The following is a 22,874-nucleotide window of genomic DNA, read 5'->3' as shown; positions in this document are numbered from 1 at the left end:
TTCTCTTAAGGTTTTTAATTTCTAATGATGCAACCATCCTTGAAATCTTCAACCATCCTTGAAGATCGAGGAGAGAAGAATCCCTCAATCTTCTTCTTTAACTATGGAAACTAGGACTAAACCTAATACTTTCCTACAGGTTTAACTAGGGCATTTTATAAAGGAAAAGAAAACCCACCATCTTTACATCTAGTTTGTCTTTTAAAAAGTATCAAACTGTTTTCCTGTTCTGGTTAAGATTTACTGCATATGGTCACCATGTTGTCTTACGTTAGGGTAAACTGAAGTCAAAAAAATTAACACTTGGGTTTTTCTTTATTCAATTATACACTGGAGGAAAAAAACTGATAAGACCATTATCTCAAGAGCACTCCTACCAAATTTGATTTGGCAATCTTTTGGCATGATTTGAATGATTTCAGTAGGAGCTTTGTTTAATGAGCGCACATGGTGAAAAGTCCAAAAGGTTCCATGCAGGTCAGAAGGAAGATGTTTTCCCTGAGACTCGGCCAACTCTCTTTTCTAAAGCCTTCCTTGCGCATGGGCCAAGCTTTCAGACTGCTGCTCAGTTCCATTTCTGGCCACCAGGTGGCACTAGAATCAGGTAAGAGGAACCCGGCTTAACAGGTCTTTATGTGATTTTGATACAAACCTTTAATACTTTGTAAAGATAACTCATTTATTTTTACCTAGAAATCAGTGGACTTCTGCCACTTGTTCTTCCTTGTGGTATGGGCTATGGGAAAGGGTGGGTTAAGACATGTGTAACTCATTCTTTCACCTCCTGCCCACTGTCTTCTGCTCAGCTGTTGTTCTAGGAGCACTTCTTTGTACTGCAGCAGCCACCAACAGCGGGGGAACTTCGGGACTCCGCACTGTCAGACCTCCCTGCAAGCTCAAATGGATCTGTGATCACATCCTGTCAAAAGACAAACCAAGATGAAAGGATAAGTTAAAGACATTTTGACAGACACTAACATTTCAGCTGGACTTAACGCTTATTTCCTACAAGGAGGACAAAATTGTACAGTTCTGTGGGGTCCGGGAGCAGCATCAGTGACTCACTTATCAAGGTGGCTGTCTTTTCCTGAAGTTTCTAATCAAGTTATCGCTATTTTCAAGGTAAACTTCATTTAAAGTTTCTGAAAGGTCCTTTTTGGGCCAAAAGAGTTGATTTTGCTTTATTCCATGGGATTCCCGTTTGTTTGTGCCTTTTACCTTTTTGGAACTGAGCTACTGACATGCTGGATCTTCTTCCCTTCCCTTAACTCTAATCTCTAGAAACATGTGTGCAAGAGAAGAAGGGAAGTCCCAGATACCAGGGCCCTCATTAGCAATCACCGATACTCAGATGTTGAGATTGCCAACCATAACCAGTAAGATTTCAGGGCAGAGTATGTGGAACGTTCAAAAGATAAGACAGCAGTCTTTATTTTCCCTCCTTTCACCTTCTAGTGAGATACCTCTACCAGCACTGCCAACAGAGTCAGAGCAAAACCAGGCACAAAGACTGAACATCAAGAATATGCACAAGCCACCTTATTAATGAAAATGAATTCATTAAACATGATCTTACACTCTTATTATTTGTTGGTGGACTGCAACCTACAAGTTACAAACAAGTTATTTGTAACTGCAAACAGAAAGATGTACAAGTAATATCAGTACCACTTCCAAATGTCTGCAACCAGCCCGAAAAGCTCGCAAAACTTGAAGGAAATAGGAGGTGGGACACCCTGACAAGCAGCCCTTTCAGGTACTAACTGTGCTTCTATGAACAGTATAGATGTGGAGAGCTAGTGCAGCATACTGGTTAAGCATGTCAGCTCCAGAAATAGATGTGGGCTCAGATTTACTCCTTTCTAGCTGTGTGACCTTGAATCAGCAAATTAATCTCTCTGAGCCTGTTTCTTCATTTGTAAAATGAAGAAAAGGAGTATTATGAGGACGAAATAATGAGGTACCTTCAACATACTAACTGTTCAATAAAGATTAGGTCCTCTAGACTACAACCAAAATCACTGTAGATGGTGATTGCGGCCATGAAATTAGAAGACGCTTGCTCCTTAGGAGAAAAGCTATGACAAACCTAGACAGTGTATTAAAAAGCAGAGACAGCACTTTGCCGACAATGGTCCGTACAGTCCAAGTTATAGTTTTTCCAGTAGTCATGTATGGATGTGAGAGTCGGACCATAAAGAAAGCTGAGCGCTGAAGTATTGATGCTTTCAAATTGTGGTGCTGGAGAAGACTCTTGAGAGTTCCCAGGACAGCAAGGAGATCAAACAAGTCAATCCTAAAAGAAGTCAACCCTGAATATTCATTGGAAGGATGGATGCGGAAGCTGAAGCTCCAATTCTTTGGCCACCTGATTTGAAGAGCCAATTCATGGGGAAAGACCCTGATGCTGGGAAAGACTGAGGACAGGAGGAGAAGGGGGCAAGAGAGGGTGAGATGGCTGGATGGCATCACTGACTCAGTGGACAAGAGTTTGAGCAAACTCCGGGAGATAGTGAAAGACACGGAAGCCTGGCGTGTTGCAGTCCATGGGGTGGCAAAGAGTCGGACACAACTCAGTGACTGAACAACAACAACAACTGTTGTCATGTGATTACTCCCACGACTATTAACTACAGCAAGACAGAACATAGCACACACCCTATCTGCATCACTGTAGATGCTGCAGGGTTTTAATAATTCTTTTAAATAGCAAAATACACTTTGCTTGTCAGGATTAAAAAAGGAGAAGAAAAAAGAAAAATGAGGACTCTCAAAAACAGTCATTATGGAGTCAAATCCCAGTAAGAAGCAGTACTTTCATTCCTCTACTGCACCAACTGATAGGATGACAGAAATACGAGCAATTCCCTACATGCCTCCTGCTTGTGGTTCTCAGGAATCTATCACAAAGGTCTTCCATAAAAAAGATAAGAATGTCCTCCTCCGAGAGCCCAAGGTTGTATTTCTAGGACACACAGCTGTTTCATTCTTCAAATCTTCCTTCAGTGTCAATTAGTCCTATTTCAGAAACATGGAACTGATGGCACAACCTTAGGCTGAAAGAAGTAAGGCGAGAGGGATGGGAGATGGTTCTGATAAACCAGTTCAAACACGTAGAAAGTTGCATTCCTACCAGAGGTCAGGCATCCTCCTGCACATGAGGTACTGGAGAGCTCTGCTGGCAGAAAATTATCTCCTGCAAAAGCAAACACATCTAACTACAGTTTCCCAGCCAGAGTGGGCTGGGGCAAAGATTCTGTTTACTTGTAACTAACCCTTATGGCAGAAAGTGAAGAATTAAAAAGTCTCTTGATGAAAGTGAAAGAGGAGAGTGAAAAAGTTGGCTTAAAGCTTAACATTCAGAAAACTAAGATCACGGCATCTGGTCCCATCACTTCATGGGAAATAGATGGGGAAACAGTGGGAATAGTGTCAGACTTTATTTTGGGGGGCTCCAAAATCACTGCAGATGGTGATTGCAGCCATGAAATTAAAAGACACTTACTCCTTGGAAGGAAAGTTATGACCAACCTAGACAGCATAGAAAAAGCAGAGACATTACTTTGCCAACAAAGGCCCATCTAGTCAAGGCTATGGTTTTTCCAGTGGTCATGTATGGTTGTGAGAGCTGGACTATGAAGAAAGCTGAGCACCGAAGAATTGATGCTTTTGAATTGTGGTGTTGGAGAAGACTCTTGAGAGTCCCTTGGACTGCAAGGACCAGTCCATCCTAAAGGAGATCAGTCCTGGGTGTTCATTGGAAGGACTGATGCTGAGGCTGAAACTCCAATACTTTGGCCACCTCATGCGAAGAGCTGACTCATTGGAAAAGACCCTGATGCTGGGAGGGATTGGGGGCAGGAGAAGGGGACAACAGAGGATGAGATGGCTGGATGGCATCACCGACTCAATGGACATGAGTTTGAGTAAGCTCCGGGAGTTGGTGATGGACAGGGAGGCCTGGCGTGCTGCGCTTCACGGGGTCGCAAGGAGTCGGACACGACTGAGCGACTGAACTGAACTGAACTGAATCCTCTGACAGCCTTCAGAACCAGGATTCAGGAAACCAGGTAAAGGAGAATAGAATGATGAAAGTATTTCCAGATAAACACTGATTTTGACCAGTAAGATTTCATTATCAGTGAATGACCAAGAATTTCAAAAGACCAGTAATACATTCATGAAATGCAATGGACTGAAAAGTCAGAATTCAAATTTCTCTACTTTTCCCTCAAAAGCAGAGCGCTCAAGAATCAAATAAAGCAAAATAAATAAATAAATAAAATCACTTTTTACCTCTAGAGATGGCTTCTGCACTTAGCTCAGACTATGCCACCAGGGAATTCCCTAATAAGCTTCACTCTTAAAAGACTGCTTGGGGACTTCCCTGGTGGATAAAAGTCCACCTGCCACTGCAGGGCCATGGGTTTGATCCCTGATCCAGGAAGATCCCACATGCCTCGGAGCAAGTATGCCCACGCACCACAACTACTCAGCCCACACCCTAGAGCCTGGGAGCTGCAACTACTGACGCCCATGGACCCCACAGCCTGTGCTCCACAAGAGAAGACCATGCACCAAACCAGAGAGTAGCCCCCCTCGCCGCAACTAGAGAAAGCCTGTGCGGAGCAACAAAGACCCAGCGTGGCCAGATAAACAAAGACTGCCTGGGAATTCCCTGGCAGTCCAGCGGTAAGGACTCAGTGCTCACTGCTGGAGCCCGGGATTCAATTTCTGGTTAGGGAACTAAGATCCCACAAGCACTGTGGGAAGAAAAAAAAAAAGACTGTGAGGTAACAAAAGGTGGAGGAAAAGGCACAAGAGTTACTTGTGTATCAATGTTTGCTCCATGCCTCTAATATTTCTACAAAATATAAAGAGCAGAAAAGTAAAATTCTTGAAGATTATAGAAATTCTGAGCCAAGAGAAAGGGTACATGAGAGAATGATGAAAGAATCCTGCAAAGAGGGTCAGAATTCAAACACACAGAACACAGTTCCAAGATACCAAGAATCTTCAGTTCAGTCGCTCAGTTGTGTCCAGCTCTTTGCCACCCCATGAACCACAGCACGCCAGGCCTCCCAGTCCATCACCAACTCCCGGCGTCCACTCAAACCCATGTCCATTGAGTCAGTGATGCCATCCAGCCATCTCATCCTCTGTCGTCTCCTTCTCCTCCTGCCCCCAATCCCTCCCAGCATCAGGGTCTTTTCCAATGAGTCAGCTCTTCGCATCAGATGGTCAAAGTACTGGAGTTTCAGCTTCAATATCAGTCCTTCCAATGAACACCCAGGACTGATCTCCTTTAGGATGGACTGGTTGGATCTTAGTCTTTAGTTGGACCAAGAATCTTAGCAAATACAAATCCATAATCACCTCTGTTTCTTGAGTATGTTATTACTTGCCAGGCATTGCCTAACATTTACATGTATCATTCCATTTGACTTTCACAATCTGAGGGGAAAAGGGATTATTATCTTGCCATTAAACATGAGGAAACCGAGGGTTTGAGGAGTTCAGGTAAGGAATCCAAGATTACACAAAAATAAGCGGCAGAGCCGAGATATGTACTTAGTCTGTCTGTGTACATACACCCCACCATCCTGACCCAGAAAGAGCAGTAGTTTATCTTGCTGGGCAGGACTTTAGTGAAGGTTAGAAGTTCTGTCAGACAAAAAAGACTTGAAACCCATCACTAAGCCTGTTCTAAATAATAGAAAATTATAAACTAACAAATGGATTAATAATTATGAGAGCATGAATGGGGGAAAGGTAAAAATAAATAACAGAAAGATGCCACTATCTGTTATCACTCCCTATCCACCTTCTTCATAGGGAGGCTGTGAGAGATGACTGGAGATAAGTTGTGATAAAATGCTTTTAAAAATGCTACACCAATAGAATAATTTTAAAATAAGAATCTAAGATATTTTAGAAAATATTCATTTCAGAATATGCTGGAATACTGGCTCAAACACTTCACACTAATGAAGATGGCTACAATCAAAAGAGAAAATAACAACTGTTGGCAAGGATGCAGAGAAACGGGAACCCTTGCACATTGCTGGTAGGATTGTAAAATGGTGTAGCCACTGTAGGACACAGTTTGGTGACTTCAAAAAGTTAAGTGGAGAATTACCATATCGCCCAACAATTCCACTCCTAGATACAGACCCAAAAGGATTCAAAGCAACCACTCAAACAAGTACGTGAGGCACATATACATGCACAGTCACAGCAACTTTACTCACAACAGCCAAAAAGTGGAAACAACCTAAACGTCTATCAACTGATGAATGGATTAAAAAGAAAAAAATGTGGTATAGCCATATAAATGACTATTATTCAGCTATGAAAAGGAATGAAATACTGCTATATGAATAAACCCTGAAAACATTATATTAAGTAAAAGAAGCCAGACAAAGGTCACAAAGTATTGTATGATTCCACTTATACGAAATGTCCAAAAAAAGCATATCCAGAGACAAGAAAACAGATTAGTTACTGCCAGGAATGGGGGAGAGGAGGATTGGGGATTAGTGCCTAATGGGAATAGGATTTATTTTGGGGATGATGAAAGCTTTCTGGCACTAGACAGTGGTAATGGTTGCACAACTTTATAAACAGACTAAAAGCTTCTAAATTATATAGATTAAAATGGTTTTTAAAAATGGTTAAAATAGTGAATTTTATGTTACACAAATTTTACCTCAAGTTTTAAAAAGCACTAAAAGAAAACAAGTAAATTTATAATGTTCACACAGAGCAGATCTTTCTAACGGTAACACCAGAGCCAGAAACCATAAAGGAAAAGACTGCATAAAAACTAAAAACATCTATTCAGGAGAAAAAGCAAATAAAAAGGGGAATTCCCCTGTGGTCCATTTGTTAAGACTCTATGCTTCCACTGCAAGGGGCATTGGTTCAATCCCTGCCCAGGGAATGAAGGTCCAACATGCCATGTGGCACAATTAAAAAAAAAAGGAAATGAAAAGATAAATGAGAAAAAATTTGCAACATAATAATAAACAAAGTCTTACAGAACAATTTAAAAAATCACTCTAATAGAAAAAAGTTAAGGGATTACATAGGAGGTTCACAATAGATGAAATGTAAATGGTCAGTAAACATAACCAAAAAGTTCAGTGTATGTAAAGAAACAAATTATATTCTGCTTATCAGATAAACAAAGATTTTTTAAAAGTTGTTGTCCAGTCACTCATTCATGTCTGACTCCTTGTGATCCCATGAACTGCAGCATGCCAGGCTTCCCTGTCCTTCACTATCTCCTGGAGTTTGCTCAAACTCATGTCCATTGAGTCGATGATGCCATCCAACCATCATCTTTTTTAAAAAGTAATACTCGTACTAGTAAGAATACAGGGAAAAGGTATTCTCATACATTGCAGGTAGGTATGTAGGCTGGTACCATCTTTCTGACTATTCATGTTAAAAGGTCTGTTGTTGCTGTCTTATCACTAAGTTGTGTCCAATTCCTTGCGACCCCATCGACTGTAGCCCTCCAGGCTCCTCTGTCAGTGGGATTCCCCAGGCAAGAATACTGGAGTGGGTTGCCATTTCCTTCTCCAGGGGATCTTCCTGACCAAGGGATCGAACCCACGTCTCTTGTATCTCCTGCATTGGCAGTGGATTCTTTACCGCTGAGCCACCACAGAAGCCCACATTCAAAGGTGTATGTATATATGTATACTTTGCATAATTTTTCCCAAGGTAGCTCTTGATCTTTTTTGTATCTGTACCTCTTTGGAAACCTGATGAAAGTAACAGACTCTTTCCCAAGAAAATACACATACAATTTTAAGGGGTTCATGGATGCTTTAAAGTCCATTGATGGATGTACCAAGTCAGCATTGGAAAAATGAAGTTATGAAGTTAAATCATTTTATAGGTACAAAAATACTAGAAATAAGTTATGGTGGCCAACTACAAGAGTAATGATTTGTTTCTTTAGCAGTCTGTGGTGATCATAACAATTTTTTAAATGGTTCTCTGTTTGACTTTAGAGAATTAAAAGCCAAGCCAACCTTTACTTCTAAAGCAGTATAGCCTCCACATGTTGGCAACTTCTCTCCATCTGGTCCGATTAGAAAATCTTGGGCAAATCGTGAATTCTTCAAGATAGACGCTGTTTCTTCATCTACTTCAACAGCTTCATCTTTCTGAAGGGAAGCATGAAAGACATTCTTAGAGATGCCACTTTTGTCTCAATAGAAGAAAAATACCCTGAAGGGTTTTTCTATCTACTACTATCAAGATAAAAGACTACACCTTTTGACATAGTCTTTTCTCACGTTCAGACCCTGCTGCTAGTAGCTTCCTGCTTATTTCTCCATGCAATTGACCAGTATCATTATCAGTTTTCCTTTGGTGGCAACACCAAAAAAAAAAAAGGACACTCATCACTCCAGCATCTAGTTTCTGCTCAAAAGCAAATGTAGAAAACCACTGCTCTCTGAGTTTCACCTTATTTGCTGCTAAAATGAGGTCTTTGGACTAATGGCTTTTATGGTGTGTTTCCTTGAGTCCCAGTGTGCCTGGGAGGTGCGTAAAGGGTCCACGCCTTGGGAACCAAGAGTTAACACAGGAGATTCTAAGCTGTCCAATCTCTGCTCCTGTCCGATAAATTCTGCTTGTATCCCTTCAGATACTGGGGTTACATAAGACAAGGACCTACACATAGTAAGTATTGGTCTTTTAAATAAAATTTTGGGCTTCCCTGATAGCTCAGTTGGTAAATAATCTGCCTTTTTTTGAAAAAAAAAAAATAATAATAATAATAATAATTCTGGGGGCAGGTAGAGGGTGGGCAGATTGGCTGATGGGGGTCAAAAGATACAAACTCTCAGTTATAAAATAAATAACTGATGAGGCTGTAATGTATAGCATAGTGACTGTAGTTAATGATACTGTTTTATATATCTGAGAGTAGCTGAGAAAGATACCGAAATTTCTCATCATAAGAAAAAAAAATTTGTAACTACGTATGGTAATGGATATTAACTATAGACTTACTGGATGATCATTTTGCAATATATACAAATATTAAATCACTATGTTTTATACCTAAAGTTAATATAATGTTATGTGCCAACTATGTCTCAATAAAAAATAATTCTGCCATTAGAAATTTTTTTTTGAAAGCCACTAGACCAGAGTGATGATTTTACTGATTCTGTGAATCTACTCAGCAGGCAAGTGGCAGTATATCAGTGAAAAAGCATTAATGGCTCTCTGGCACCAGGAGTATTTAAGAAATCTGAAAATGCTATCTAGACCAAAATATCAGAGTAGGGAAACAGTTAAGTTCTTCCACCTTTGGAACAAATAATGACTGTATCTTCTATTTACTGAGTTCCCAGTATCAATGTTTTACTACATTATTGCTAATCTTTATAGAAATTCTGCCACATAGTATTATTATTATCCCTACTTTTACAGTGGAGCAAACTGTGTCTCAAAACAATTTTGGTGGCATATTCAAGTTTACTCAAGTAATAAGTAAATAACAGAGCTAGAATTTGAAACCAGCTATCTAGTTCCAAAGCCTGTACTTACCTGTTTTGAGAAAACAAAGCCTACTCTAAAAAGAGTAATAGAAATATCAGTGTTATCATTAAATACTGCTGCTGCTGCTGCTGAGTCGCTTCAGTCGTGTCCGACTCTGTGCGACCCCATAGACAGCAGCCCACCAGGCTCCTCTGTCCCTGGGATTCTCCAGGCAAGAACACTGGAGTGGGTTGCCATTTCCTTCTCCAATCATTAAATACTAACAATTCCTTAATCCCAAAATACAATTAAACAACTGAAATACAGTTGCTCAGTACTCTCACAGTTTTCCATCTTTATAATACCATTAACCTGATGTATGAATGACGTTTCTCATAGAAAAGTTTTTAAAGGGTCATCATGATATTTGGTTATGTAGAACATTCTATTCTTAGGAGATGTATGCTGAAATATTTAAAGGTAAAATGTCATGATATCTGCAACTTACATTTTAATGGTCTAGCAAATATATATTTATATACATACATATGTATGTATATATTTGTTGTTGTTTAGTCACTAAGTTGTGTCTGACTCTTTTTCGACCCCATGGGCTGTAGCCCGCCAGGCTCCTCTGTCCATGGGATTTCCCAGGCAAGAATACTGGAGTCAGTTGGCATTTTCTTCTCCAGGGGATCTTCTTGACCCAGGGCTCGAACCTGGGCCTCCTACAATGCAGGCAGATTCTTACCACTTAGTCACCAGGGAAGCCCACAAGTTTGTGTGTGTGTTTGCTTGTGTGTATATAGATAGACACACAGACACGTACACATATACCAAGACCAGAAAAGTAAGAAGCAATGCAAGATTAAGAAAAGGTTTGTGGAGCAAAGGTAAGAAGAGGAAGAATGCTGGAAGCCATGGAAATCTTTATTTACCTTAAATGTGAAATTTGCATCAAATATCAGTTCTTTTTCATGTCCTGTGATTCCTCCATTGTAAATAACTTGGCATTTTTTGGTTGGTCCTGTCTTAGGGAGTTTGAAGAGGCGAAATGTTGCAGAAACAAAACAGCAGTCGCCTAAAAACAGAATATACTCATGGTTCGTCTCCAGCACTGCAGGGGTTATTGGTCTGCTCAAAAGATGAAGACTTAAATATTATAAAGATGGTTTCTTCTTTGCATGCCATCAATCATCTTTCTGGGCACATGACTCTATTTACTGAATAACTTCAAAGTGCTTTATTAAACACCAAACTTTGGGAAGCTGCCATTAAAGGGGAGATAAGATGGAGATTTCCAGATGACACAGTCTCCTTCAGTGAGACTCACTGAGGAGATACTTGCTAATCACCAAATCTGAACCATTCAGGGTGGAGTTATAACAGTCCCTGCTACTGTTTCTTACCGATCACGTTTTCTAGGTCTTTGTTTTGAACTGTAATGAAACTGGCAGTGACCAAACGTGGAGGGCAGAACCCAATTTTTTTGGCAAGGATAAAAAGGTCCTTCCAGTACAAAGCACCACCCAGGCACTCACCTAAAAAAAGAAAAATCACAGATCAACAAATACAACTAGATATTAGGGAGTTATTCTTCTGGTATAATTGATTAGGCTATGGTCTTACTTAGAACACCGGTCCTAGAAAAATAGAAGAAGGACCTGAGTGTCCCCCAAGGTCTAGAAAGTCAAGGTTAAGGTTGGATATGCTAGCTAATGGTTCTATCAATCATAATATTCATGCATATATTAGGTCACATTTTGAAAAGCACTATGTTATGTGAGTAAAAAAAAATACAAGAAAAATTACAAAACTGCCTCTTAGTTCCAGATTAACCTTATAACAATCTGCTACTAGAACAGTAATTACTATTAATGTTCATAAGGCATTTATAGTATTTAAGTTCATTACATCAACAAATTAGAAACAACCTAAATCATTACCAATAAAGAAATGGCCAAATAAAATATGGTACAGCTGTACAATATAATTGTATAATACACTTTTAATTATTTTTAAAAATTTTAGGCTTAGGAAATATGCTAAACAAAATTGGAATACTAAAGTCTATATGCAGCATATTCCCAATATTTTTATACTCACCCACAGGAAAAAAAGCAAACCTAAAAGTGTATATACTAAACTATTAAAAGAGTTACATGTTTAGTAGTAATTTTTTCTTTTTGTATTTTCCAACTTTTTTTTTTTGGCCACGCCACTCAGCTTTTGGGATCTCAGTTCCCTGATGGGGGATCAACACTGCACCCATTGCATTGACAGCACAGAGTCTTAACCACTGGATTTCCAGGGAAGTCCCAACAATATCTATTTCTTACTGTATAATAAGAAAAAAATTAACATAATTTATTTAACATAATTTATTTTAAAAGAACTTTTGATTTCATAGCCAGACTGACCAAACACATGCCATTTATCTCCTCAATGTCCAGAAACTCCATGAAAATGACAGTCAAGGGATCAACAACAGAATAGTGATGAAAATACAGGGAATTAAGGACACATCAACTCTGGAGCAACTGGCGTCATTTCCACACTAGAGCTTTTAAGAGAATTTTTCACACACATTATCCCATTCAATCTTCATGACAGCCCTATGAGGCAGACTGAATTATTACCTACATTTTATAGTTCGGAAGTCATGACTCAAAGAGATTAATTAAATTGTCCAAGGTCATATCAGAGTTGAGTGTCAGAGGAGAAGAACCTAAGCCTGCTACCTAACGCCATGTGTTCCCATATCACAAAGCCTCACCCTGGACATCAGCAGGATGGAATGCTGTACTTGAACGAGTATCTGCCTCAAAACAAAACAAAACACAAACACCTACCCCATAAAACTTTGTGTGTCCTGATTTCTTCTGGCAATTCAAGGCTAGCATAGACGTCACTGAAATATAGCTCCCCACCATGCTGAAACAGCAGAATTAATCCAAACAAGGTTAAAGATTACATTAGTCCCTGATAGCAAAGAAAGGGATGAGGGGATAAAATCAAGTTTTAAAAAAACAACAGAAGTTCCTGAGTTGACCCTTTTTGAACAAATAACTACTTGCTCTCTCTCTAGTTACAATCAATAGCCAACTGCCAAGATTTTTTTTCAGTGCCTCAGCCAATAGCTAATAAAATAACTTTACAAACTTAATCAATCTGAAGCAAAGCAGACCAGGCTTTCACAAAACAGAAGTAAACAGTACTCATAAAGTCTCCTTCCTTAAAAATTATATAACTTTTGTAACATTGTTATTTATTTTTATAATAACACATTATCTTTTTAAAATGTCCTTAAAATCTCAGGCATATGAGTTATCAGGAATTTTAAGATTTTATTTAGCTAATTTCAAGAGCACAGAGGTCTAGATTCTACAGTAATGTCTCTACCTTCTACAAGTACACCCTGGTGAAAGTAATGAGCTGGTCTATATAATGGCATACTAATTAAGACACCGTTAAATCATCCCTGCATAGTGTCCAACTCTTTTCAACCCCATGGACTATAGCCTGCCAGACTCCTCCGTCCATGGAATTCTCCAGGCAGGAATATTGAATTGGGTAGCCATTCCCTACTCCAGGGGATCTTCCCAATCCAGGGATCATTTAAACCTGGGTCTCCTGAAGAGCAGACAAAAGCCCTTGATCTCTGCAACAGTCTTATAAACCAAGAATCTCAGAATCTTCTATCATGAAGAAATACATCTCATGATACATACAGAGGGTGTGGAGCGCCTGCAAGTTTTCCTTTAAGAGAGTAGTGTAAAAGATTCACCTTCTGTAACTTCCCAAAGATAATGGAATACTGATGGGTACAAAATAAGGAGCCCTGAGAAACACTGTCCATGCTAGGAGACTATATTCAAAATAACCTTAGGAGTCAGTCCCAAGGTCCCCGCAGCTCTGCAAATGCTATTCTAGGCTCCTCTACAGCAGCAAGCAGGAGGAAAAACAGTCAAAAAAGCAAATTTTAACATATCCAATCACAGTCGTGACTCTCAGATTTATCACCTTTTGCAACCTGAGAGGAAAACAAATTCATATCTCAGTTATTCCAGTCACCCCCTTTCTGCCACTCTTTCTAATTTAATGGATAAATTAAGAGTTGGAGCTCTCAGCTCAAGGGGACAAGGACAGGACAGATTTCATGTGTTCTCACTGATGTTCAAAGACAGCCTATCTCCCTCTTCTCCTCACCTTTAACACTCGATATACCTCCTGCAGCACTTGCTGTTTATCAGGTACAAGGTTAATGACACAATTGGATCTAAAAAAGAACAGAGAGAATGTCAAGCACAGCTTCAGACTACTAAGACACCCTCAAATCCTTTTAGTCCCTAATGGTGGTTCCCACCATTTTCTCAAAGCTACACCATTTTTCCCACCTCCCTCCTCTCCTCCCCACACTCAACTTTGTCCCAAGATAAGGGAGATAGAGTGTTTAGAATCTCGATAAACTGTTAGCAAGTTTGAGTGTACAGAAAAAATTCGGAGGATGATGTTGGCCATGCAACAAAATGACCTGGGACCAGATACCTATTGCACAAGGCATTTCTTACACCACATGTAAATAGGTTGAGTTCCTCAAAGGCAGCTTTATTAAGGCTGTCACTTGGGCATGATTTGACAACTCGGAGGAAAAACAGAAACACAGAATCTTATCATTTGCCATGAAAATAATACTAAAAATAACAGATCAATGTATGTTATACAAGCAGACTCAGGAGTCTTGCTGGTCTTTTGGGTGCATTCATAAACCACAGTTCAGCTTAAAATCTGTTCTCTCTTAGGCTAGTATGTTAGGTAGCTAGTGGACTACAAGTGCCTCAGGCTAGCTCCATCCTTTTGTTAAGCCAGGCTAAGTTTACTTTAAGCCCCTAAATGAGAATCCATTCAACAAAAAGTGGTGATGTTTGTGTGTTCAATCATAAATGGACTATATTCACAACAGTCAGGATGCAGACCTACATAACAATATCATAAATCTCATTCTTGATTCCAGCCTCTTCCAACTTTTCTATGTAGCCATGAATAAAATTCACATTGGGTGCCTGGAACCCATATTTTTCCATGTGATATTCAATGTACTTGTTAGCTACTTCCACCTACAGGAAGGAAAAAAATAGATTTGATAATCAACATTTTTGAATGCACTAATATTTTCCTAAAATTTCCTATTACTAATTGAATATACTCCCCCCAGACTATTTTAGGTAAGTAAACAAGGTTCATCTGGGCAAGGAGAATTTACTACAGCATAGGACAATTCAATGGAGCATAAACCCACTGTTTGATACATGGATTTTATTTGAATAAACTCGTCATTCAAGAAAATCTTTCATGATAAATGGTAGAAAGAAGGAAAAGATCAAACTCCATTCAGACATCATGAGACTCATATATCAGATCAAACCTCTGACTCCCTTCTCCCAGAGAGGCCCCTAAACATCAAAGTTCTCAGCTTTCAGGTCAGGAAGCAATAATGGCAGAAATGAGCATTGCATTTATCTTTCTTAAATTATCCTTGACATGTAACAAGGAAACAACTTCATCTCTAAAAGACTGCTTTTCAGAATTTTTTCCTCCTTATCCCTGAAATTGCCTCACCTGACCTTCTGTCATGTCTATTCCAGTGACATGTCCCTTCTCACCAACCAACTGACTGAGAGCATAGCAATCTCTGCCACTTCCACTACCCAGGTCCAAAATCCAGCAGTTTTCCAGACACTCAGGGATGACCAGACCACAGCCATAATACCTGGAAAATAGAAAATATATACATGTGTCTATTATTTTCCCTCTAGAAACTATAAGACATGGAACCACTAAATCTTATAAATCCTTCCTCCTTTCCTTCCATCATTCATTCAATTTCTCTTTCAGTGTTTAGTCTCCCCCAATACACTGGAAACTCCATGAAGGCTGACTATCACTGCTTTGTTACCATTGAATTGATGGGCTCCGTTCCAGGTAGTAAGACAATAAATCAACTAAAATATTTGTTAGGCACTAACTGAGCATCTAATGCAGGTCCAGGACAAGCGCATTACTGAAGAAGAAAGGTAAGACAAGTGTGTTTAATGGGGGAGGTAAAACACAAACACAGAAAACATTTTCTACTATTTATTGAAAAACAGTGGCACAGGAAGTAAGTGCTATAGTGGTTTGGGGAAGCAGTGCTCAAGGATCGAAGACTGCTTCACAAAGTAGGTAGGACATCAGTGAGGTGTTAGAAGGGCGGGATTCAGAAAGCATTCCAGATTGATAACAGCATGCTGGGCAGGCAGAAATCATCTTGGCTGCGTTGATGGTAAGAGGAAAGGAAAGGTCAGCCTAGAGTAGTCCAGGGCATCAGAGGGAGCCAAGATTGGTTAGGAAGGCAGGGCCAAACTGAACAGGTTGGAATGTCAGGTCAAAGGAGTATGAATGTATCCTGTGAGTAAAGGGCAGTGCATTGGGGGGGGGGGGGGGGGGGAGGTTTTGAGCGGGTATGTGAGGGGGTGTCACTGGATGTTCTTCAACAGAGCAGTAAGATAATCAGTGCTGTGCTTCACCGGTTTTATGACAGACAAGGCAAGCCCCATGGACTGGAGAAAGCAGGTTAATTCTAGTGACCTGGCATCACTATTTTTTGAGAAAGCTGCTGTCTGGGGTCTTCATGGAAGCAGCACAGAGCACTTTACCTCAAGGATACTTCCTCATGTACATTCTGCAGGGCTTCCCGGATGTGCTGGGGGACCGGCCTGGCTGCAGTGACACAGGCATTGGTCTGGAGGTCTGCTGACTTCTTCAGCACCTGCCCATAGTAGGTCTGACCCAGGGGCCAAAGGTGGGGTGAGGGATGGGGAAAGAAGAGTTGGTGTCCACTGGGGCAAGGCCCCTGCACCCCACCAACCCCACTCCAACGCACTGAGGCCTGACAGGCCTTTGCTCCCTGTAAAGCTCCAAGCCCGGAGGTGGCCCTGCCCCCACCCCAGGAATCCTGGCAGGCCAGGCCGGGCTTCCAAAGGCCTAATGTCCCCACTCAGCCGAGGCTCCACCGCAACCACAGGCCCTACTGCTGGCACCTGCACGTCCTTCCGGATCTCAGCGTCGCGCGGGGTGGCCACTGCCGGGAGGGAGAAAAGGCAGCTGAAAAGCCAGGGCGCTGAGCCCAGCGTGGAGGCGGGGGAGCCCCGGGGCAGAGGGGTGGCCTGGGGCCGGAGCTCCCAGGTGGTGGCGACAGTGGGGGGTGGGGGGAGCATTGTTTCGGGCACGGGGCCTGCTCTGGGGGCGGGCGGAGAGGAGAGGGACCGCACTCACTGTCTCCACCGTCTCCGGACTCCAGGACTTGAGTACCCGCAGACTGCTCTCAAAGGCCCCGCCCCGCAGCGCTCTCGAGGCCCCGCCCCCAGGCAGGCAGGCCTGATTCCCCGCCCCCGCCCCCGGGGCAGGAACCCACCTGTGCAGTTAGGAGGGACCACGTGTCCCCATGTGCTACTCTGGCCCTACTGGGCCTAATGTCAGCCTGGCTTTCGGTCTTTCCAACCAGGAAGAGGCTATTACTGTTAATTAGTATCTTTCTTTATTGCTCGACTGTAATTTTCATTTTATAACGCTCATATTAACACCCATACATACATTGATTTTTGCCCCTTTAGGGAATGAAATCACCTTTTCTCAAATCTAGTTTTTAAAGTCAAGTATATTGAGATATAATTTACATTCAGTAAAATTCACCTTTCTTTATAAAGTGTACAGTTTTGTGACTTCTAACAAGGTACACATCACTATAATCGACACTCTCTCACCCAAAACAGTTTCTTCATTCCTCTTTGTATAGTAAATCTCTCCACCTCCAGCTTTTAAACAACCAGAGATCTGTTCTCCCAACTTTCCCAGAATGTCACAGCAACAGACTCATACATTATGTAGTTGTTCACAGTCTATATTGAAGTGTATTTAGGGAAGCAACTTTGATAGGTTCTTTTTAACCTCTAGTATCTTTTGGTCAATTCACTTGTTTTCTAAGTATTATCATCTCATCTTGCAGAAATTTTTTTTAATTTAGTTTTTCCTCCACTAATACATTTTACTTTGTGGTAACAACAAGAATTCCTATTCATTAGGATAGTAAGGAGATATGGGGTTTCAATTAAAAGGATATCTGAATGGAAAATTTACCAAATCTTACTTACTTTTCAATCTCATCTGATAATAACAATTTTCCCAGATGTCAGTTAGTTTTTAAATATTAAGAGGAAGTTGTTGTGTTTTTGTATTTTTAACAAACTAAACCCATGGAAATGATCCTCGTTGGAATAGTCTTATAGACCAGAATATATCTAACGATTAAGTATGTAAAAATAAGTTTTTTAAAAAGTAAATTTTTATAGATACCTGTTTTTTGGCAATCATTTAATGGTGAAAACACTCCTGAATATTGGACTGCAAGTCCTTGGACTGCAAGGAGATCAAACCAGTCAATCCTAAGGGAAATCAGTCCTGTATATTCATTAGAAGGACTGATGCTGAAGCTGAAACTCCAATACTTTGGCCTGGCCACCTGATGCAAAGAGCTGACTCATTTGAAAAGACCCTGATACTGGGAAAGATTGAAGGCAGGAGGAGAAGGGAACGATAGAGGATGAGATGGTTGGATGGCATCACCGACTTGATGGACATAAGTCTGAGCAAGCTCCGGGAGTTGGTGATGGACAGGGAAGCCTGGCATGCTGCAGTCCATGGGTTCACAAAGAGTCAGATAGGACTGAGAGACTAAACTGAACTGAACTCCTAAATAATAAGTTTTAAAAACACTCTCTCCATTTAAAATTAGTTCCTTTAGAAAAGTAGTCACTTTCTCACTCATTGTTAAAATGGTAACTTTATCTTGAAAGGAAAGAACTGTATCATTTTCTACTTGTTCACTTGAGCTTGTTTTATTATATTATCTTCAATTTGCGGTTATTCACAAGAACCATTTGATAAGCCTTAAATCCACTTAACCACACACAGATATGCTACAATTAAACAAACCACCATCAACTTATACTGGGTTATTCCCAGTTTTCCCTGAAGTATCTAGTGTGCAGGGCTGGTTTTGGACCAGATGGCTTGTGAACATCACTCATTCTGATTGGTCAGGGCCTCAGTCACAGAATTTTTTTGTTTTTAGTATCACTCCTTGGAGAAGGAAATGGCAACCCACTCCAGTATTCTTAGCTAGAGGATACCACGGACAGAGGAGCCTGGCAGGCTATAGTCCATGGGGTCACAAGAGTCCGATATGACTTAGTGACCACACCACCACCGCCACTACCACCATCACTCCTGCTGAATGGTACACATGCTATGTAGACTGAGGTAGAGCTCTCAAATCAAGCCATATTTAAAATATTAGCAAAAGCTAATTTTCTCTTTTTTAATATTTATTTATTTATTTATTTATTTGGCTGAGCTGGATCCCAGTTGCAGCACGTGGGTCCTTCTTGTGGTGTGCAGGACCCTTTTAGTTGCTACATGTGGGATCCAGTTCCCTGACCAGGGATCGAACCCAGGCCCCCAACACTGGGAGCACAGAGCCCTAGCCACTGGACCACCAGGAAAGTCCCTAATTTTCTCTTTTAAAAGTAAAGCATAAACAAACACAATTATTTTCACGTTTTCTTTCCTTACCTCCAACTATGGCCTTGTGTAGAACTCCACACATCTAACCTTGTAAGTTACTGGTCTGACAATTCCAGCATGGTCCAGAAAGGCAGATTTTGGTTCAATACACAGAGCCATCTTTCAAGTAGAGCTTCCAAAATGGCCAGCATCCCCAAGTAAAAGATTCTCCAAACATTAGAAGCATTTAAACAGAAGCTATTAATAGGAATACCAACTGGTTGTTTACCTACCAGAGATGAAGCAGCAAGGGTAAATGGGTTAAGATTCAGTTCCAAAAACCTCTCCTTTGTATGATGCTAAATAGTAGAAATGACAGGAAGCACCCTTGTTTCTGGGGCTTCCCAGGTGGTGCAGTGGTAAAGAATCCACCTGCCAGTGCAGGAGATACAAGAAACATGAGTTCAATCCCCAGATTGAGAAGATCCCCTGGAGGAGGAAACGGCAACCCACTCCAGTATTCTTGCTGGAAAATTCCATGGACAAAGGAGCCTGGGGGCTACAGTCAGTGCAGCCACAAAGAGCCACTACTGAACACACACACATATCCTTGTTTCAATTTAAAAGAAAAGTAACAGATAATAGCAAGCTAGACTAGCAGTCAAGACTACCAAGCTCAGAGACTTTGGATAAGTCCTTTTATCTCCCTGACTATGTGTTTTCATCTGTTAAACATGGGGCCAGAACTTAATCACTTGTTAGGCCCCATACAGCTATAATATGCTGGAGTCCTATGATACTTTCCTCTAAAACATACTTTTAGAGAGTTTTTTTAAGTTTTAATTAGAAATAGAAGTTGAATTTTTTCTAATCCCCTTTTGGTGTTTATTACAGTGATGTATAATTTTTATTGTTTCCTAGTAAACTAATGTATTCTGCAGTTGTTACATCAACTTTGTAATTCCGGAATTATTTTGGCAACTCTTCTAAATATTTCTCTATTTGATTTTTTAGAGATTTTATTAGGATTTTTGCATCTACATTCATAAATAAGTATCTCCTAAATAGCTTTATGTTATCTCGATTTATTTTTTTTTTATGAAAATTACATTTACTTCAGCAAAGGAACTGGGTATCCTGCTATCATTTTCTATACTCTGGGAGCATGGAAATGATTTGTTCTTTGACACTCTGGAAAAGTCTCAGGATAGCCATTACAAACAGATGACATTTTAACTGGTTATTTTTGACAAGTTACAGATTATTTCTCATAACCAGGTGGGACATATTCTTTTTTAAATGTTGGTTTTATAATACTATGCCTTTATAAGGAGCCAGACATTTTGATACTAATAATTAATTTTTTAGCATCAAACTGATTTGTTGTTGTTCAGTCACTAAGTCGTGTCTGACTCTTTGCAACCCCATGGCCTGCAATGCACCAGGCTTCCCTGTCCTTCACTTTCTCCCAGAGTTTGCTCAAACTCATGTCCATTGAGTTGGTGAGGCTATCCAACCATCTCATTCTCTGTTGCTCCGTTTTCCTCCTGCCCTCAATCATTCCCAGCATCAGGGTCTTTTCCAATGAATCAGCTTTTTGCATCAGGTGGCCAAAGTACTGGAGCTTCAGCTCAGGGTTGATTTCCTTTAGAATTGACTGGTTAGATCTCCTTGCAGTCCAAGGGAGTCTCAAGAGTCTTCTCCAGCACCGCAATTAGAAAGCATCAATTCTTTGGTGCTCAGCCTTCTTTATGGTCAACTCTCACATCCACACATGGCTACTGGAAAACACATACCTTTTGTCTATACGGAATCAAACTGATCATTCTTTTCAAATCTGATTTGTATATCTCCTATTAAATTACAAATGTACTAATTTATACTTTTATGATTGAGCCAACATTTTACCAGTTTAATCTATAAGAACCAATTAATGGTTTCATATATTTTTCACTTTTGTAACACATGCTTGGTTTTCTTATTCTACTTTGATTTCTTTTGTTCTCTTTCTAAATTCTAACCACAAATCCCTTGGGTGCGGGGCAGGGGGTGGGGGCAGGGGCATCTATTTCTACTTTATCCCTAATATAGAGGGCTTCCCTGTCCTTCACTTTCTCCTGGAGTTTGCTCAAACTCATGTCCATTGAGTCAGTATGACTTTAAAGTATGACTTTTTTCTTTTATAGTACTGCTTGGGTGTCACCACATAGATTCACTTGCATAAAATTTTAATTTTCATTATTTTGAAATTATCCTCCAACATATCCTCTATAACCCAGATGTTATTTTATAGAAATATCTTTTGTCTCCATATGTTTGATCACCATTTAATTCTACATAACCTGTCTATTTCTATAAGAAATAATTAAATTATGTATACATTTCTGCCTATTCTCATATTTGTCTACTTTTCTTTCATGTATTTTGGCATTATGTTCTTTGTTGAAGAAGACTCTTGAGAGTGCCTTGGACTGCAAAGAGATCAAACCAGTCAATCCTAAAGGAAATCAATCCTGAATATTCACTAGAAGGATTGATGCTGAAGCTCCAATACTTGGGCCACCTGATGCAAAGAGCTGATTCATTAGAAAAGACTCTGATGCTGGGAAAGATTGAAGGCAGGAGGAGAAGGGGATGACAGAGTAGGAGATGGTTGGATAGCATCACTGACTCAATGGACATGAGTTTGAGCAAGCTCCGGGAGATGGTGAAGGACAGGGAAGCCTGGCGTACTGCAGTCCATGGGGTCACAAAGAGTCCAGCATGACTGTATGACTGAACAACAACAACAAACTAGGTTTTCATTATTTAATGTAAATTTCATCTTTAATTTTAATTGTGAAAATTAAGTTGTAAAATTTATCTTATCAGATACAACATAAGCAATATTGTGCATGTGTTCAGTTGCTAAGTTGTATCCCGCTCTTTGAGACCCCATGGACTATAACCTGCCTGCCTCCTCTGTCCATGGGATTTCCCAGGCAAGAATATGGGAGTAAGTGCCATTTCCTCCACCAGGCGATCTTCCCCATCCAGGGATCCAACCTGCGTCTCCTGGATTGGCAGGCAGATTCTTTACCACTTGAGCCACCTGGGAAGCCTAAGCAATTACTGCTTCTTTAATATCTGTTCCAGCATATGTTAATTTTTTTCATCTTAAATATTTCTTTGCCTTGTGTATATCTGGATGGTTAAACTTTGTTTTGTTTTCTAAACTGGTGACTTTAAAAAAAAAATCAGTCCTTGGATTTTCTAAGATAATTCTACCATATGATAACAATTTTGTCTCTTCATTGCTAATAGTTACATTTAATTTTAATTTCTGAACCAGGTGTGGCTTCCAGCGAAATGCTGAATAGAAACTGATAGTAACATCCTCTGATAACATTTCAGATGTTTTACTCCTAATATGACAATTGATGTAAGTTTGCAACCATTCTTTTTAAGGTAAATTGAGCCTGTTTACATTTAATAACTATAATAAATGTTTATAGAATGAATACATAAGTGAATTCCTTCATACTTATTTTTTACTTTAAGTTAATGTGCATATATATAAAATGAGGAATATATATATAATCTAACATGATTAGTCAACTTGATGATAGAGAATATGAATTAAATTGGACTCACATTTGCTTTTCTTCTTTCAGTAAAAACACGATTTTCTTATGTCAGCTTTCTCCCAATATTTTAGTGAATTAAGAACGGAGTTAAGCCAGGTTGTAGTCCCATTTTAAATTCAAACAAAGCATAGACATTCAGAC

General features: G+C 40.0%; 1 protein-coding gene across 6 annotated transcripts; it reads right to left on the bottom strand.

Moving 5' to 3' along the window:
* Positions 1-296: 296 nt before the first annotated feature.
* Positions 297-22,842, bottom strand: AS3MT (arsenite methyltransferase). Of its 6 annotated transcripts, none has more exons than XM_061162506.1 (12): positions 22,741-22,842; positions 19,177-20,888; positions 16,587-16,627; positions 16,203-16,330; positions 15,127-15,277; positions 14,488-14,624; positions 13,717-13,786; positions 12,360-12,441; positions 10,917-11,048; positions 10,446-10,588; positions 8,046-8,180; positions 297-919 (listed from the first exon to the last, which is right to left on the bottom strand). In XM_061162506.1, the coding sequence occupies exons 2-12, from the start codon at positions 19,208-19,210 to the stop codon at positions 815-817; spliced, it is 1,158 nt and encodes a 385-aa protein (XP_061018489.1). In that variant the 5' UTR covers positions 19,211-20,888; positions 22,741-22,842; the 3' UTR covers positions 297-814. The 6 variants fall into 6 exon arrangements, 5 of the variants coding, with proteins under 5 accessions (XP_061018489.1, XP_061018487.1, XP_061018488.1 ...); XM_061162504.1 differs by having other exon boundaries at positions 19,177-19,396; positions 22,741-22,832; XR_009696139.1 differs by lacking the exons at positions 19,177-20,888; positions 22,741-22,842 and having other exon boundaries at positions 297-594; positions 690-919; positions 16,587-16,780.
* Between the last annotated feature and the right edge of the window lie 32 nt (positions 22,843-22,874).

The sequence above is a fragment of the Dama dama genome, chromosome 15 (genome assembly GCF_033118175.1).
Source record: "Dama dama isolate Ldn47 chromosome 15, ASM3311817v1, whole genome shotgun sequence".
In the NCBI taxonomy this organism is placed as follows: domain Eukaryota; kingdom Metazoa; phylum Chordata; class Mammalia; order Artiodactyla; family Cervidae; genus Dama; species Dama dama.
Note: the sequence above shows the minus strand (reverse complement) of the source record. Positions and strands in the feature narration are given on the sequence as shown.